Source organism: Nuphar pumila, chromosome 2 (genome assembly GCF_984573655.1).
Source record: "Nuphar pumila chromosome 2, dmNupPumi1.hap1.1, whole genome shotgun sequence".
In the NCBI taxonomy this organism is placed as follows: domain Eukaryota; kingdom Viridiplantae; phylum Streptophyta; class Magnoliopsida; order Nymphaeales; family Nymphaeaceae; genus Nuphar; species Nuphar pumila.
The window spans coordinates 93,475,377-93,495,113 of NC_143250.1; the positions used below are offsets into that span (position 1 = coordinate 93,475,377).

The 19,737-nt window shown below is 36.8% G+C and overlaps 1 protein-coding gene across 3 annotated transcripts; it reads left to right on the forward strand.

Annotated features, from left to right (window-relative positions):
- On the forward strand, positions 1-12,298 carry LOC149846161 (uncharacterized). Of its 3 annotated transcripts, XM_089996214.1 has the most exons (8): positions 1-220; positions 1,228-1,358; positions 1,444-1,521; positions 1,754-1,798; positions 1,928-1,972; positions 2,104-2,155; positions 11,585-11,681; positions 11,918-12,298. In XM_089996214.1, the coding sequence occupies exons 1-8, from the start codon at positions 103-105 to the stop codon at positions 12,081-12,083; spliced, it is 732 nt and encodes a 243-aa protein (XP_089852340.1). In that variant the 5' UTR covers positions 1-102; the 3' UTR covers positions 12,084-12,298. The 3 variants fall into 3 exon arrangements, with proteins under 3 accessions (XP_089852340.1, XP_089852342.1, XP_089852343.1); XM_089996216.1 differs by lacking the exon at positions 2,104-2,155 and having other exon boundaries at positions 14-220; XM_089996217.1 differs by lacking the exons at positions 1,754-1,798; positions 1,928-1,972; positions 2,104-2,155 and having other exon boundaries at positions 23-220.
- Positions 12,299-19,737: the final 7,439 nt, after the last annotated feature.

The window sequence follows — 19,737 nt, forward strand, 5'->3', positions numbered from 1 at the left end:
CGTCTCACATCATCCAAAAAAACACTTTCTTCAAGGGTACGTATGGTTGGATTTGGAACGTAAGGGCGGGGGAGGTCTCGCGTCCGAATCCCCTTCGCTTCCATGGCTGCCGTTGGCGTCTCCTCTTCCTTCCCTGAGATGAACGATCCATCCGACTTCGACGCCATTGCTTCTCCCGACGGCTACCTCTCCATCTGCGGATTCGGATCTCTTCTCTCTGGTGACTTCTTAATCCTTTGCCTCGTTTCCCTTCTTTCTCTTTCCGCTCTCTTCAACCATTTCGATTGCGTTGAAAACGAACTGTTTAGATCATCCTAGTTACAATATGAAGGGTGATAAAGTTCATGCGTTAATTTTTTGTGTTACCCTCTTCCCGATTTCGCAGTTTTGATTACGTGGGTGTCTGTAATTTCGTCCTTTGATGGGTTCTGACTGGCAATTTTCGATTAAACTAACGAAAATTTATTGAGAAATGGGTGACCATATTGCAGAATATCAGAAAGAGAATAAAATTTCTTTTTGTGAAAATTTGGAGCCCTCTGTCATTTTGATTCCACGGTTATCCGATGGAAGGAACGGTTTTTTTTTTTTTTTGTTTGATTGAAAATGTTTGAAGTATAATGACCCAACAACTCAAACCATAAGAATGCGGAATTCGTGTCAGAATTTTCGGAACTGTTACAGAATTGCATGATAAATTTTAAGGGGTGTTTATCTTGATTTAAAATGATGGAATGGAGATTGTTATTGCTTCTGTTTCACAGTTTCGAGTGAGAAAATTTTGCAGTAAAATGGTGCATTTTTTGCTGTTTGGGACCTATTTGAGTCCACGAACCAAACACGCAATCTCTCAAAGTTTTATTGGTTCTTCGCCATCCAGAAAGTATATATTTATTTATTTGTTCAGGTAAAAAGAAGAAAATGATGCAATTTTTATTGTTCGTCTCTCTCTCTCTCTGGCTTTTCAGTGCCACGAACCAAATACTTATTCTCTCAAGTTTTAGTGGCTCTTCAGTCTTCACCAATCAGAAAGAAGATATATTTATTTATTCAAATCGAAAATGGAAATTCATGGTTATATGGAAAGTTTCTCCTACATCTTTTCAGCTTAGTTTTAAAAGAAAACCAGTACCAACTGAGCATGCTCATCTCGTAAATGACTTCTATCTATGTTGAAAATGTTCTTATCGAAATTGCTATTATCTGCTTTGCAATTTATGAAACCAGAAAGAAGTGCACGGGGTACATTTCCTGAGCTGAAAAATTTTAGGACTGCGGTGCTGCGTGGATTTCGCCGTGTCTTTGGCCATGTCGCTCCCATTTTCTTTGAAAGGGGGATAGCAAAAGATGAAACAAGGGTTGGCATTGCATTCTTGGATTTGTGTAAAACATGGAATCCGTTGTCATTTCCAAGTATTTAACTGTGATGTGCAAACAATGCAGGAGATTTCCAGCTTAAGTGTGGAACCTTGTCAGGGTGAAACTCTTGTTGTTACTGTGTTTGAAATAAGTAAGCTAGAGGCAAGTAAAGATGCACTACTATTCCGCTTCACATGCCATATATGCATGCTATTTCTTATTATACTGTTACAGTGAGCTTAAAATTTTAGAACCTTTTTGTTGCAAGAGAAGCTTCAAGGTTGTTCTAACATTAGATGTGCACAAACATCATGTTCCTAGTCTTCATTACAATGGTATCTTGTAATTAAGTCAATAAAGACATTTGCCCAGTGCTGTTAATTGATCTATGCAGATCACGTCTTTCATTGAAAGGGAGCATGAATTTCGTTTCTTAGCTGTAAGTTGATTCTCGGGAAACATTTATTTTCTCATTGAGCTAGTGGATATCTCTATGCTAAATTTTGTCATATAGAGCTCTTTAAATATTCACTGAATTACATCCATTCAATGTCAAATATTTATACAGGTGGTGCCCGAAGATTTTGATGGAAAGCCTTTTCCCTCTGCAGCTGTAAGCTCATAGTTTATGATACAGGGCCAGAGTGTATTGGTTAAAATCTGTTGCTGAGACTTGAGAACAGTTATATAGTTATGGTCATCTTGTTCTATGCCTATAATATTTTTGTTTCCTTAATATCACAGGTGCTCTGTGCTCGTTATAGTGATGAAGAATATTTTCATGTCAGATGTAAAGGTGGTATTCGACAACCATCATTCCTGACAATTTCCTTTTCTTCTATACCGGAGGAATGTAATTACTTAGATAGTCTACTATATAAATACCAGATTTTTGTATATGCTTTCTCATTTTTCTGATCATAGAAGATAGAACTGAAGATTACTTTTTTATCAAGAAATATCAGTTAATTTCAAAATAAGAGCTGGCTTTTTCAAAGGAATGCTTAGTGATTCATAAAAATTAGTGCTCTTTCCTTGAGATTTTCTCAGGTGTTAGATATCTTATTAGAGGAGTTTGGGTCAAAAATATACAATGGAAAAGAGTGTCACTTTCAAAGTGGATTCCGGGATCAAAGCACTCTCACAACTTTGTGTTAGGGTGACATATTTGTGAGAAATTTAATTTATCTTGATTTTTAAAAGTTAATGCTGTTTCCTTGTGATTTTGCCATGGTATATTTGTCAGAAATTAATTTACTTTCTAAATATCTTGATAATAAATGCTCTTTTGATTGTATTTTTAGCTGGTACTTAGGCTCCTTTGCTAAGCCAAGTCTCCTCCAAGTCTATATATGATCCAACTGGCCTAACTTAGCATTGACTGGTCAATGACGAGTCTCAGTCTGGGATCTTTTTTCCCAGTCCAGCACCTCAGGTGATAGTGAGTTATAAACTTTAGGTATCTTACTGTTATCCAATATCTCAAGGAATAGAGGAAGACAAAACGTGAGAAGGGTTGCTGCTGAGTCATGATTCCAATAGGGGGATCATGTATCTCTTTCTATTATATATTGAAAGCAGTTACAACACAGGAGAAATTACAAAACTACCCCAATATTTAATACAATACACAATTATAACATAAGGGGCAATATTGAAAGCAATAAAAGAGCATATGAAAGAATACATGATGTTTGCAAATATGAATCTGGATCGAAAGAAAACACAAATCCATTAATGTTATCTCTCAATAGCCTCCTTCAAGTTGTACATGGTGATCACCATGGACAACTTGGATTTCAAATACCAAAATCTCTGCTTTGTTAAACCCTTTATGAAAAGATCTACAATCTGATTTTTTGAGCCAACAAATTTTGCTTCAAGCTTTCCATCCTCAATCTTGCTTCTAATAAAATGCTTATCAATTTCTATATGCTTAGTTTTTCCATGATGCATAGGATTCAATGAGATCTTGATGACACTTTGATTATCACAAAATAAAACTAATCTACGGGCTTTCTCATCTAAGTCGTGTAACAAGTTCCTTATCAACGTCAATTCAGAAGAAGCAGCCGCTATGGCTCGATATCAAGTTTCGGTACTTGACCGAGCCATAGCTCTTTGTTTTCAGCTTGACTATGAGACTAGATTGCCTGCGACAAATATACAAACAAAAACAACAACAACAACAACAACTACGCCTTCATCCCAAAACAATTGGGGTCAGCGATATGAACCAAAAAAGAAATTCATTTTGGGTCTTCCACATGAATCCTTTTCCTCCAATCATTTCTATCCAACGCCATGTCCTCGGTGAGGTTCAAAGCATTCATATCCTTTCCTATCATCTCCATCCAAGTCTTCCTAGGCCTACCCCGACCTCTTTTAACTAATATATTTCCCCATTTCTCCAACCTTCTAACTGGAGCATCATTAGGCCTTCGCCGAATATGTCCAAACCACCGTAAACGATTCTCTCGCATCTTATTTTCAATGGGTGCAACACCTACCTTCTTACGTATCTCTTCGTTCTGAATCTTATCTTTTATTGTATTTCCACACATCCATCTAAGCATCCGCATCTCAGCTACACTCATTTTTTGAATATGATGTCTCTTGGCAGCCCAACATTCCGTACCATATAGTAAAGCGGGTCTAATAGTCGTCCTATAAAATTTTCCCTTCAACCGCAATGGCATTCTACGATCGCACAGCACTCCAGTAGCACTTTTCCATTTCATCCACCCAACCTTTATCCTATGATTTACATCTCCATCAATTTCTCCATACTTTTGAATGATGGATCCCAAATATTTGAAATAATCATTCACCGGTATATCTTGCTCACCAAGCTTCACTACACTCCCATCACTACTTCGTTGCTTACTAAACCGACATTCCATATATTCAGTCTTACTCTTACTCAACTTAAAACCTCTAGCTTCCAATGTCTGTCTCCATAATTCTAACTTAGCATTAACCCCAGCTCTAGACTCATCAATCAAAACAATATCATCAGCAAACAACATACACCACGGTACATTTTCTTGAATTGATCTCGTAAGCTCATCCATCACTATCGCAAATAGGAAAGGGCTTAAAGCAGATCCTTGATGTAACCCAACCGTTATCGGGAAATTGGTTGTCACCCCTCCACAAGTGCGGACATTGGTTACTACTCCTTCATACATATCTTTAATTATACTAATGTACTTGAGAGAAACACCTTTCTTCATCATTGTCCACCAGAGAACGTCCCTAGGTACTCTATCGTATGCCTTCTCTAAATCAATAAAAACCATATGCAAATCTTTGTTCCTCTCTCTATATCTTTCAATAAGTTGTCTAAGAAGATGTATAGCTTCCATAGTTGATCTTCCAGGCATAAAACCAAATTGATTCTCCGATATCATGACAACCTTCCTCAACCTAGACTCAATCACCCTCTCCCAAAGTTTCATAGTATGACTCATGAGTTTTATACCACGATAGTTTGTGCAATCTTGTATATCACCCTTATTCTTATATAAAGGCACCAAAGTACTCTTCCTCCACTCATTAGGCATCTTATTTGTTCGCCAAATCAAGTTAAAAAGATTTGTCAACCATTCTAAACCTTTCTCTCCCAAGCATTTCCAAGCCTCGATAGGTATACCATCTGGGCCAACTGCCCTTCTTGATTTCATTTTCTTCAAAGCCTCGGCAATTTCTTTCTTTTGAATCTTGCGCATGAAGTCACGATTTATCTCATGAAAAGGAATGGAGAAGTCTCCAAGATCTTGAGCATGACTATCATTAAATAGCTTATCAAAATAATCTTTCCATCTCTCCTTAATCTCCTCATCTTTGACTAAAACCCTTTGCGTTTCATCTTTGATACATCTAACCATACCCAAATCCTTCGATTTCCTATCTCTCATCTTTGCAAGCCTATAAATATCCTTCTCGCCTTCTTTGGTATCCAACTTGTCATAAACCTCCTTATATACCTTAGCCCTCGCGTTTCGAACAACTTTTTTAGCTTCCTTCTTTGCTATCATATACTTCTCCAAATTCTCATTATCACGACTCTTACTTAGATTTCTATAACACTCTCTTTTAACCTTAATAGCTAATTTGACATCCTCGTTCCACCATGATGTATCCTTACCTAGTGGTGCACCGCCTTTAGACTCACCCAATACCTCCTTAGCTACTTTTCTCATACCACCCGCTATCTTATTCCACATTGATTCTGAATCCTCCTCGAGACACCAATCAACTTCCTTAACTACCTGCTCTACAAACATTCCTTGTTTAGCTCCTTTCAGTGCCCACCACTTAATTCTAGGATCTATCCTATGTTTATCCCTTTTGCGGCATTGTCTAATTCTAAGATCTAAAATTAAGACTCTATGTTGTGTAGCTACACTTTCTCCTGGTATAACCTTACAATCGATGCAACAACCCCTATCTCTCTTTCTAAGTAGGAAAAAATCTATCTGACTCGTATTAACTCCACTTTTAAATGTTACTAGGTGAGACTCCCTCTTCCTAAACCAAGTGTTTGCTAAGATCATATCATAGGACAAACAAAAATCTAAAATCCTTTCTCCACTTTCATTTCTTTCTCCTATACCATAGCCTCTATGGATATTCTCAAATCCATCCCTACTAATGCCTACATGTCCATTAAGGTCACCGCCGATGAAAAGCTTTTCTCCATAAGATGTCTCTTGTACTACTCCATCTAAATCTTCCCAAAATTGATGCTTAATGGAATCATCTAAACCTACTTGAGGTGCATAAACACTAATAATATTAATAATATCCGTACCTAATACTAATTTAATAAGTAAAATTCTATCACCCTTCCTACGGACCTCAACTACATTATCTATAAACTGACGACTCATAACAATCCCTACTCCATTCCTATTCCTATTTATTCCTGTATACCAAATCTTATATCCCCAAGGTTCTATCACTTTAGCTTTCTCACCTACCCATTTGGTCTCTTGAAGACATAAAATATCAATCTTTCTCCTACACATAACATCTACTAACTCTACCAACTTACCAGTTAAAGACCCTATGTTCCAAGTGGCTAACCTAATTTTATGGTCTTGGACTAACTTCTTTACCCCCACCCGTCCAACAAAGTGAGGGAACCCTTGCCTATTTGACACCACACCCGGGCGCCGGTGTGACGCGTCGCTTCTGGGCGACGACCTAGCAACCCTTGCACATTTATCACTGCCTCCGGGCCTAGAGAGTACAGCGCGTCGCTCAGTAGGGAACGCCCCAACGAAATTCTCATATTGGTTCATTTTCATAGGATATGACAAAGTTTTTATGTTGGCTGTCACAGGCCTACCGCAACCCTCCTCCTTTATCCGGGCTTGGGACCGGCAGTGTATAACTACACAGGCGGAGTTGCCTGCGACAAATATACGATATTCAAAAATTGATCTTCTTTCATTTGGATCTCCTACCCAATCCACATATGAGTAAGCCATGATTGTAAAAATATCTTCTCTCGGTTCATATAGCAACCCATCACCTAATGTACCTTTCAAATATCTTAAGATTCACTTCACGACCTCTATATGATTGACCCTTGGTTGATGCATAAATTGAGATACCTGATTCACTGCATACACTACATCTGACATTGTAAAAGTGAGATATTAAAACATTCTCACAATACTTTTATACTCAGTTGAGTTATCATATAATTCCCCATCATTCATACTCAACCACTAATGTATTGGGACATGAGTCAATAAAGGCTTGCAATCACTCATACCAGTTTTATGCAAGAGATCTATGATGTATTTGTACTAGGTTAGGGTCAAACCATCCTTCTTCTTATCAACTTCAACTCCCGAGAAGTATTTCAACTGACCAAGATCTTTCATCTTAAAACGCTTGTAAATCTTTTCACTACTAGTTGCCTTATTACCTTTCAATAGTGCATTAGGTTTATATTTGATCTTGTAAACCCATTTAGATCCTGTCACATTTTTCTTCAGAGGTCACTTTACCACTTCCCAAGTTTGGCACTCATGTAGTGCCTTCATCTCCTCATTCATGGTTTCAATCCACTTCTTATTTCGGATTGCTTAAGCATATGAGATTGACTCTTCTTGTTTCTCTATCTGCATGAGAAAAAACTTATGTTCTACACCGAAATTTTCATAACTCACCCATCTTTCAATGGAATATTTAATCCTACTTGACCTCCTGAGTTCTTGTTGTTCCACATTTTCATCGTGTTGGCTGATATTATTGCATACATGTTTTCAATTGGCTGCTCCTCTTTCATACCTATCATTCTTCTATTTCTCCTCGTATAGACACAACCTTCTTTATACCTGCCATATGTGGTTGCACTATCTTCAACAGGGCTTAAGTCTTGATTTGGATGCTCTTGAATAAGGTTCTCTTTGTGGTATGAGGGCATCATTAGGTACAAAAAACAATTCTTCAATTAACCATATCTGATAGTATTCAATATCAGTCACTTTCATTTCCTGAACCTGTTTTGCATTAAAGCCACACTCAAAGGAATTTTCATCAAATACCACATTTCTGGAAGTTTTCTACGAGCAGACCCAGTTGGGACTTATAATCCAAAATTTTCATAGGCAACATGTTTATAACATAAACAAGTGAATGAAAAGCCTCTATTCTTAATCAAAACTCAAAAGGAAACCCCACCAGCATGCATTATAGCTAGGTCACTTTCAACAATACGACATTGATTTTTTTCAAAAAGGCCATTTTGTTGTGGGGTGCATGAGAAAGATACTCTTCGGTTGATCCCATTGTTTTCAAGATAAGTAATAAATTCTTTCGAAGAGTATTTGTCTTCACTATCACATTGGAAATTCAAAATAAACGGAGAACTGATTTTTAACTCATATATGAAACCTTGTGAATATATCGAATAATTCATGCTTATGCTTCATGAAATATATTCACGTATAATGCAAGAAATTATCAATAAAGAAGACATAATAATGACTACCATAAAAAGAAGCATTGGGTGTAGGACCCCAAACATTAGAGTACACAATTTTAAAATGTTTTGAAGTCTTTTATTCCAGGAATTAAACAGAAGCACATGACTTTTTGAAGTTTGACAACTAAGACAAACAATGTGACTAGGCTCACAAACTAAACTAGACTTAGAGATAAGTTTATCATAAACTAATATTTCTACAAAACCTTGGCTACAAATAGCAAGACGACTATGCCACACATTTGCTTTATTCAGACTAGAAACATTAAACAAAACAGATGGACTCAATTACTCTAAACTAGGCTTCGAAATGGAACCAACAAACTTGGATAGAGGATCTTCTATGAGTATGTACATATTCTAGAATCTTTTGCCTTCAACGAACATTCTCTTTGTGCGAAAATTCTTAACATAAATAGAAGATGAAGTAAATACAACACATGAATTGATAACATGAACTAATTTAGAGATTGAAATCAGATTTTCCTTGATATTGGGAATGGAGAAGACATTAAAAAGATTTAAAGAATTAGACTCTGACAAAAGGACTGACGCATTCCAGTATGAGTGATGGGATGACGAGTCTAATCTCCAGTTATAATACTATCTTTACCATAATAGGGAATCAACTTAAAAAACTTACCTTCATCACCTGTGATGTGATTAGCAGGCTCCGAATCAACGTACCACACTCCTTAAGTCCAGCAAAGGTAGCAAGTAATAATTGCTTATCAATATATAATTGTCCTTCACCGACTTTCCACTAGTCTGACCTGTAGATTGATTCTTGTTTTGTGTTGTTCGAGGATTATAACTAGGATCATCCTTAAACTGGCAATTTGCTTTAATGTGCCCTTATTTCTTGCATATGAAACAAGTGGGAATAGGGCAACGTCCTTGAGCAGTTGTATTGGGAGGAACAATAGGTGTAGGAAGAATGCCCCAACCAACTTGATTACCTCCACGACCACGTCCCCTACCTCCTCTAAATAATCATCCTCTTCTACGACCCCGTGATACATTAGTGATAAGAACTTCTTGGGAATCATTAGAAGCATCAAAATTTCCAATGAAGGTTATTTCATAATGAAATAATTTAACCATCAGATCCTCAAGAGTATAAGAGGCAACTATGAATACTGCAAAGTAGTAAAAAGAATATGATAGTCCAAACTGAGACCGTTGAGTGTCTTTTGAACCCAAGGTTGCCAAACTAGGAAGCGAAAGCGGGAAACGATACGGGAAGCGAAAGCGAGAAGCGAGGCATTTTAAAATTTATACGAAGCAGGAAGCAAAGTTTCAATTTAAAAGCAAAATATGAATAAAAAATGCTGCAATATGGAATCAAACAAGAAACAAATAAAAACTAAAATAAAATTGATCATTCTTATATTTCATGATTTTTCAATAAAAGAGTTAAATTTTTTGTTAAAATCTAACAATGATGGTTACCAATTTGAAGAAAGTACATGGAAAGTGAGTGAAAGCGTGAGAGAAAACACATGAAAAAGATGAAAAGAAACGTGAGAAAAGTATATAGTATGCATAGACCATGTGTATGAGAAGCATAGAAGAAGTGTGGGGAAATCGAGCTTCCCATGAAGTTTCGGAAGCGAGGAGTATCGCGCTTCCGAAGCGAGTTTCCGGGAAGCGAGCTTCCCACCTACCTAAGAAGCTTCCGGTAACTCTGGTTGAACCATATCTTTATTTGATACCTCATAACCAACTATGGCAAGCTGATCAACGATACTTTTCATTTTGTTGAGATACTCCATGAAAAAAATGAAACTTTTCTAGAGTGTCTAGCACTCCTTCAAGAACATGACTTTGGATTCTGATATCTGGGAATATGTCTGAACCAATTTGGTTCAGAGCTGCAGGGTTGTGCAATCATTAGGTATCCCATCAAAAACCTCTTGCGACAAAGCAGAAATAATGTTTGCATCTCTTTTCACCATGAAACAAACTCGGGATTTTTAATAGGGATTGTTGGAATCACAAACCCTTTGTCATCCTTATCCTTCTTGAGAATATATTCTTGTGGAGGGACAATGGATCCATCAAGATGCTCATAAAGATCTTAACTCCTAATTAAATGAGTTATTTGCAAGGAATTTGAGGTATTCAATTTTTCATAAACTAAAGGCAGGATGGAGCAAGGTAAGGATCATATTACGGCATACAGGCTGACGTCAAACATAAAATGATAGAGAAGTAATGACGTCAAGAAATAAGGCTATGAATATGACGAAAAATTAAACTTGGTTAAGCAAGGATTAGACAAGAAGAAGAGAAGGAAAATGATGGCAAAAGAAGAAATCAAAAGGAAGGAAGAGGAAGCAAATAGTAAAAACCTAAGATCTCTTAGAGCATATACCTCAATACACCTAATCTGTCAATCTATGCACTGATACCATATAAACTTTAGGTATCTTACTGTTATCCAAAGTTATCTCAAATAATAGAGGAAGACAAAACGTGAGAGGGGTTGCTGCTGAATCACAATAACAATAGGGGGGATCGTGTATCTCTTTCTATTATATATTGAAAGCAGTTATTACACAGTGTAAATTACAAAACTGCCCCAATATTTAATACAATACACAATTATAACAGAAGGGTCAATATTGAAAAGTACAAAACATATGAAAGAATACTTGAAGTCTGAAAATATGAATCTGGATCTGGGTGCAAAACCCAGATCCATCAACATTATCTCTCAATAGTCAATATTAGTCGATTCATGTGACACATCCTAGGCTTGCAAAGACTTAGTGACTTGGTCCAGTCTTGGAAATGGGGATTCAACCAAGTAATGATGAAGGGTTGAAACTTCAAACAGTATCATATCCAAACACTAGCATTATGTTGTATAAAATTTTGATTTTCAGGTTTCTATGCTCACTTTTTAGTAGTGCATCTTTCTGGATTGGTGCTCTTCTTTCAACCTAATGATCATGACAACAATAATTATAACAACATTTTGGCTGCAAAACAATCTGATCTTACTAAGATGTTGACCAGGGGTTCTCTGAAATTCAAGCATAACTGGCATTTGTTTGACGTCTATAGTAAATGTCATATGCCTCTTGAGTTCATGCTGATACCTCATGCAATAACATTCTTTTTTGATCTCTCTGTGATTGCTATATTACTGGAAGCGTGCATGCAGTCTCTCTAGGCTCTATCACTTGTTCTTATCACATGAATCCTCTGCAGGAGATGAGAAAGTTTTCTTTGAACGATATGGACGACATAACATTCAGAAGATATGGCAGGATGATATTTTACCCTGCCGTATTTATCTTCGACACTGGTATACTTTTCCTTCCCTCTCTTGATTTTAGTTTCATGTCTTTGTAAATGGTGCTCTGCCACCATACAGAAAATACAGCTGGACGATATTTTCCCTTCATGGTAATTTCCACGCTGCCATGTTTTTGCAAGCAGGTGCCATAGTTCCTTTTTCGATTGAAAGCTGATGTCATAATTCATATAATTTACAAGCATCTATGATATGTAATCATAAGGCAAAACATTGTTTTTCTGCAGTGTATTGGCAGCAAAGAATCTTGGCAGTAAAGCTTATGACAACTTTCTGGACCATACCTATCTTGGTGATCGGAAAACAACCATCCGACAATTCTTGGCTTCAGCTGGTTCAGGAATCATGGAAGAAGAGCCTCCTGAAAGCCTCAAGAACCGTTATGGTGGTTGATGCTCTTCAATAAGAGAACACTTACAAGAACCTGCATGTTGGAAACTTCAGCCTCTGTTTATACTTATTTGATTTTTTTATTATCGATTGTTTGGCAATGGCACACGGTAAATCGCCAAAGCATGTCTTAGTGTGCTGTAAATTGGAATTGAAGTGGACTCAATACTTGTATTATGATGCTGCTATGAATGAAGTTGATTTCTGATAGAACTAAATGAAAATCTTTCCCTAATGTAGTTTATGGTGTATGTTGTAAAGGGTGGTAGATTCCATGTGGGGGGCAAGGTTTTGCCCCTAATTTAAAAAAATGGGCTACACTTTGTGAATTTACTGATAGCGGCTCTATGGGCTCTTTTTTGCTGAAAACCTTCAAACCTGAAAACTGCCAGAGATCTACTCTTACCATTGACCATTAATTCAATGTATTTAATTGGATACTGAATCCAAAGTCTGTTATCAATGGGTTGCTGCTTGTTCTACTGAATCCTACTAAATAGACTCGGTTTTGTCAAATATCTGACTTGAATCCGAACAATTGACATCCCTAGCCTTGAGGTGTCAGTATGCCTCTTAAAACAATGGATGCTCCTACAAAGTTTTGAGTTTGGATCAATCAAACTAGATCCATCTCAGCACTAGGCACTAGGATATGCCATTTTTTTTTTTTGGTAATCAAACAACCACACCCCCTGCCCCACCAACCACACATTGGCTGGCCTCTGGTTGGTAAACCCCTTGAGGTCTCCCCTGCCCACCAGAGAATTCACCCAACTTTGACCTTGGGATAAGGGATGCCACCTGTGAGTTTTGAACTTGTGACGTCCCGTCAATTTGGTGGCATTCACAAGTTGCTCCTACCAGATGAGGGAGCCCTTGTGAGCAGGGATACCAATTTTCATTCGTAGTTAGATAGAAACCCCACGTGTGTGCCATTTTGTATCATGCAGTTAAGAGGAAGCATATCCAGTGTTCTACCCAACTAGGGGAACCATATCCAGTGTTCTACCCAACTAGGGGAACCATGGTGAGTCCTGATCAGGTGCAATCACATGACACAAAATTTGTGCATTAAGCACCTGATCACCTCTCAATCAGGCCTTGGGCCCCACAACTGATAGGCCCTGTCCTCAAGATGAAGGATGATCAAGTGCGCAAGGCACAAATATTTGTGCAATCTTATTGCACCTGATCTTTTCCTTGCTGGCCCACTTCTTAAAAGGTAGAGCACTTATATAAGTGTTCGGTCAGAACACAAAACCACGGCCCTAGTTAAGAGAGAGGGTGGTGTGTGTTCTCCCCCGAAGATGGTCGTTAGCCACAGTGCATGTTCGGGGGTCCCAATGAGCACCACGTATAGGAGCTCGTACCCCTGTGTGTGTCGGCATCACTTAGCATCGAAATCCGGTGCAATTGCAAAGACTTAAGTATCCTTTCCTGCTATTCTCGCCATAAAATGACGGTTCAAAAAAATGACAAAAATATCCTCCATTCAAAAGAAAAGAAACAACGGTTCGAGAAAAAGACAAAAAATGTCCTCCATCCAGAAAGTATGATGTTAACTCTTCAAAGTCTAAACCTTCCATTTTCGCCCTCAGCAATAAGCTTTTGCACCATCTGCTGTAACAGGAGCTCCCTTTGACAATGCAAACTTTGTCGTCGTCTGCTGCCACAGGAGTAGCAGCCTTTGCCGTCACCTTTAGTCGAGGTTCCTGCCTTGGTTTTTAGCCTTTTACAACACATTGTTGCCTTCTCATTCCTGCCTTGTGTTACAAAACATTCCCGTGTTCGCAATCGACTGGTTCGATCATTGGTGGACGTCATAGGTGCATTTGTCGGCCATCTCTCTTTACAGTCTTCTCTTCTTTTTCGTTGTTGTTAGGCATTATGGAAGAAAGCAATGACGCACAAGCATTCTAACCAGTGTCATTAAGGTGTCGTGAGTACCTTTCCATGTCATCATGCTATCGTTGAAGAACGTATGTCGTCGTGAGTGCCATTAAATCATTATTTTGTTATTGCAGGTGGATCTTGTCCTTTCGATGGTTGAAAACTTATCGATATTTATAAGACACTGGGACCTGTTGACAAGAATGCTTATTTACAGATGTGAGGAAGGGCCTCTACTCCATCCGGTATCCTCCATTCACTCAGTATATGCATTGTATCTCAAATCGCGGTTTTAGTAACATATTACCGATTTGTGAGATATTTTTTTGTTTGTTAATATCGATTTGTAAGCTATTATGCTGAATTTCTGTATCGATTTGTAATATATTTGTGATATATTTATCGATTTGTAAGATATTATATGTTTTGTAGTGTCAATTTGTAAGGTATTATGCTGAATTGCCGTATCGATTTGTAATATATCATGTGATATGTATATCGATTTATAAGATATTATGTATTTTCTAGTATCAATTTGTAAGATATTTGTAGAAAGACTTTTAAAACATATGCGTGCAGAAATATATTGTTACGCGCTTGCGGTGACGATTTTCGTATTCAAATCGCTACTCATTTAGCGATTTCTATTGAACTCGCTTCACAACATCGTAGATATAATTAAAGTGCTATCGTCAACACACATGTACAACATGTCGTTTCTTTTATTGACTTGGTAAGTAACAACTCGATGCATAGTATAAGCAAATAACAAATCACAGTTTCTTTTATGCTGTGATTCATTAAATCATTTCTTTGACTTGCTTAACCTTATCAGTATCCATTGTTATATGCATCTTGAATAAATCGTAGTAAACGTATGCGCTTGCTAACACAAATTGATATCTTGGTTATAACAATGGTGAGCTTATCATCGGGTTGCAATAAAGATGATCTATCTCAATCATTTGAAAGATATAGAGAAGTGAACATATGTACCAATGACGCACCTGAAGAAGTGAACACGTGCACTAATGATGCACATGATAACAAGGGTGCAAGCATTGAATTCACTCCTGACTTGACTGTTCCAGTAGAAGAAATGCAATTCAATAATGAGGTAGATGATCCTGACAATACACTTGATAAAGGTGCAGGCACTGGGAATGTACATGATAGTACACCTGACTCTATTCCCGTAGAAGGAATGCAATTTATTAATGAGGATGCTGCATATAAATGATACAATGATTATGCCTTAAAATTTGGCTTCAGTGTTAGAAGGTATTCTTGGTCAAAAAATGCACAGGGTGTCGTGGTGAGAAAGACATGTTTGTTCTAAGGAAGGTTGGAAGAAATCAATTGGAAATCCAATAAGAAGCATGCCAGAATTAAGATGTGGATGTCTAACGAGAATGGTGTTAAGAAGACTTCTGAATGAAAAATATGTAGTTCATACTTTAATCAGTGATTATAATCATGATTTATCTGCTTCATTTATGACTCCTATGTTAAGGTTATATCGTAAAGTAACTGAAGCGCATGCTGCAATGGCTGAAATAGCTGATAGTGTGGGCATTGCACCAAGGAAGATATACAATTTGTTCACGCACATAGATGGTGCTCGTGAGAATATGTCATTCACACCTATGGATCTAAGAAACCACTTGAGAAGGAAGAGGGCAGATAATATGAAGAATGGAGAAATATGTTCTTTGGTTGATTACTTACAGAAGAAATCAAGCATTGACCCTGATTTCTTTAGTGCAATGCAACTGGATGTAGATGGATATGCTGTGAATATGTTTTGGACAGATTCAAAGTCAAGAGTAGATTATGAATGCTTCAATGATGTGTTTGTTTTTTATACGGCAGTGAAAATTAATATTGAACAATGGTCATTTGAGCAGTTTGTCAGAGTGAACCATCACTCACAGAGTTGTATATTAGGCGACGCTTTTTTGTATGACCATACCAAGAAAAGCTTTGAGTGGTTGTTCAGAGCATTTACACAGGCAATGAATGAAAAGAAACCTAAAGTTGTACTTACAGATGGTGATCACGCAATTGTGGCTGCAGTGTCTCATGTGTAGCCAGATGCACATCATCACCTATGTTTGTGGCGTATCTTTCAAAATACAGCAAAGAACATAAGACACATATTTAATCAGAAGACAGAGTTTGACAAAAAGTTTACAAAGTGTGTACTTGAGAGCATAGACGAGGTCACCTTTATGTCAGATTGAGAGAAAATGATTCAGATATATGACCTTGAAGACTGTCTGTGGTTACAAAATTTATATGCAGAAAAGGAGAAGTGGGCATTGGCATATGAAAGACAATACTTTTGTGCATGTATGATAAGCACACAAAGAGCTGAATCTATGCATGTCACGCTGAAGAAAACCCTCTATTCATATTTAACAATGTTTCGCTTCATGAAATATTATGAATTATTTGTAGACGTCAAAGACAAAATGAGCTTGAATAAGATATGAAATGCTTCAATACACGCCTTGTAACTTTGAGCATAAAAATATTGATGTGACCTGCAGATCTGTATACACTAACTATATTTGAATGGATTAAGAAAGATGTTATACATGTCATGAATTGCAACATAAAAGGATGTGTGCAAACCGAGAATATGCACAAATATTGTATTTTATAGGAGGTCAAAGAGCATCAGAAAAGGCAAGAAGCACATGTCACGTACAATGTTGACAACAAAAAAGTTGAATGTACGTGCAAAATGTATGAATTCAAAGGTATTTTATGTTGGCATGCATTAAAGACACTTAATCAAGAGAATATACAAAAAATACCTGAGTCATATTTAATATGAAGATGGAGGAGACAAACAAAGATTAAACTACTGGATACGGATAATGTCAGTCAATCTGGTGTTGATGAGAAGTGTCACATAGCCTCCCGTTACCAACAACTGTGTAGGTCATTTATGCATATTGCAGATTTGGCCTTGAAAAGTGAAGAAGCCTATGTATGCATGAGAAAAGTGTCAAGGGAGTTACTTGAAAACATGTAGTTAATTCACCATTAGTATGTTGCAGCTCATGAATACCAGTCCAAGAAAATAGGAGTGAACAACGTAGGTAAAAATCATGCTTCCCTTTACACTCCTGAAAAGTTACGCCGAAGCATAAACATCATCTTCAACAAGTCAAGAGTAAACGTTGTTGATTATGATGAAAATATTCACCAAGCGAAGAGTATCAAAATAAAATTTGCCTCTGATCGCAGTCGTCGGAGGGCAAATGGTACACTAGAATTGGTTGGTAAGAAAAGGTCTAAGAAACAACCAACCTCTAATCAAAAGCAACCAAGCCCTTCGCATGAACAAGTATGTAAGACATTATATTGCTTTTCATGTAAATTGCATTACGTGAAACTTATCAATATCTAACTTGTGTAATTTTCAACATACAACTTTACCCTACAAAAGTAATTTCCAATGTTGTAACCTTCGATCCTCCCGACCAGGTTTTTCCAGAATGATGGCTTCAGTTTTACAAGTCTTTTGGTAGGTAATCAATGTTGGGAGGATGTTTGCATTTCTTGTGAAACTTAATGTAATGTCTTATATTGTTCTGTTTCATGACAGGCTCAGATCAATTCAAAAGTGAGCTATGGAACACAAGAATCGTGTATCGACTCTTTTTAAGTATTACCATCAAGTTAGTTGTCATGCCTCTTTGCATGACCCAATTTCCACATTGTCGGATTTGTTAAGAGTTTAACAAAACAGCAGGTGAATATGCATATACACTTGATGGTCTTATTAAGAAAGAGTTTTTTGAGGAAGCCATTTTCATGAATCATGGCCCACAAAAACAGAATTGTTAATATTATTGTGGATCACTGTTCATGAAAATGGCTTCATCCAAAAAGCTATGGAACAAAGGAATCGCGTGTGAACTCTGTTTAATAATGTATCTTTCACATGTATAAATCCTTGTAATATGTATCATTCACTTGTATAAATTGTAGTTAGTGTAAATCGGGTATAAAAATTGGGTATTGTACGTGAACTCAGTACTTACACGATTAGTGAAAATCATTGTCTTGTGAACTCAGTGCCTTCACATATCGAGAATAATTCACATATACAAATCGTTATATATAAACTATCTATATGGTCCATATTTTATGAAAGGTCCTCTATAACATTCGGTAATGTCCGACAATAATTCGTTCACAAACAAAGTCACACGATGAACAAACTTAGCAAAGAATAAATCAAGAATAATTCAACGATACAAATCGATGTAACTTTATTAATACAAATTGATTTTGTTCACAAAGACTAACAAATATATATCGTTATCGCGGTAACATTATAAATACAAATTGATTTTGTTCACAAAGACTAATAAAGACATATCGTTGTCACGATAACTTTAAAACTACAAATCAATGTGATTTACAACCACAATCATTTATAGAAAAACCTAGTCCTTTTTACCTGACCACAATGGTTTGGCTAAAATACATGACCGTCATCATCAAAAAAACAGATATCATCACCAGTAGGTAATTATTAGGATGTCTAATTGTATAAAAAAAACAGAAATGTCTTTGTTTGTCTATGTAAATGATATCGATATGTAACATAGCGATTTACTTATAACTTTTTGCAACTGTTACTTAATTGGATTTATACTTTTCCAAGTCTAAATTTCTTGTTGATTGTTGTAGACGGGCGTAAAATCCTGCAAAATGTAAAACCCTAATATAGATCTATATATAAAACCCTACCCGACCCGACCCTACCCATTGTTCAGGTTTAAAACCCTAATGTATTTAACCTCTCTTCCTCTTTCTTTTCTGCAGCAACGTAGCTTCTTCTTCTTCTTTCTTCTTTCTTCTTTCTTCTTTCTTCTTTCTTCTACTCCGCCTTCTTCTTCTTCTCTTTCTTCTTCTTCTTTGTATTTTTCTTTCTTCTATATTCTTTTGTGTTCCTTCCAGGGGACGGTGCCTGAACTGAAGTTGGTGAAGCATATTGTGAAGCGTGCACCAATGCTAGAGTCTCTGATAATCAGCTTTGGTTCAAGAAATATGGTACAGTGGGCTGCCATTAGTACTGAGCTTGTTTACTTGGAGAGGATGTATCCTCAGCTGCACATAGATATTGTAACCAACTACTAATATTTTTTATATACAAATGTGGTTGTAAATCATGTAAATTATGTGAATTTGTAGTTACGACAACAATGATATATCTTTGTTTGTATTTGTGAATGAAATCATTTGTATTTAAGAATCTAACTCATTTTTTATCATTGAAGTAAAACCCAAAATCCTTAAACCTTCTTTCTCAATCGCTCGTAAAAGCGATTAGAAAAAATCAATGACATAGACGTTGCCCATAATAGCAAATTGTGATACCACATAACCTTCATAGGTCATTGTGTAAATCACGATGGTACATATCATTCACTTAGACAAAGCTCATTGTCTAAAAGATAAATGTCATTTTGTAAATCACAATGGTATAACGATTTAGGCATTAACGCCTATGTCGGTCACAACTGGATGGCAATCGCTCCGTTCATGAGTACAAATCGTGGTAAATATGCACTGTCATTGTTTGTGCAAATCGATTTTACCGTTTATTCATATTTGTGTAAATAATGTATGTACACTTATATAAAGTCACGTTAAAGAAAACAACTCTTTTCCATTTTACACAATGCTAATCGCTTGAACGATTTTCAATTACGAAGAGCGAACATAACAACGATTTACTTTT

Excerpts from the sequence above, each read along its gene's own strand:
- LOC149846161 (XM_089996214.1), top strand. The coding sequence starts at position 103 with ATGGCTGCCGTTGGCGTCTCCTCTTCCTTCCCTGAGATGAACGATCCA. Across the intron at positions 1,799-1,927 it reads ATGAATTTCGTTTCTTAGCT|GTGGTGCCCGAAGATTTTGA; the intron begins GTAAGTTGATTC and ends ATATTTATACAG. Across the intron at positions 1,973-2,103 it reads AGCCTTTTCCCTCTGCAGCT|GTGCTCTGTGCTCGTTATAG; the intron begins GTAAGCTCATAG and ends TTAATATCACAG.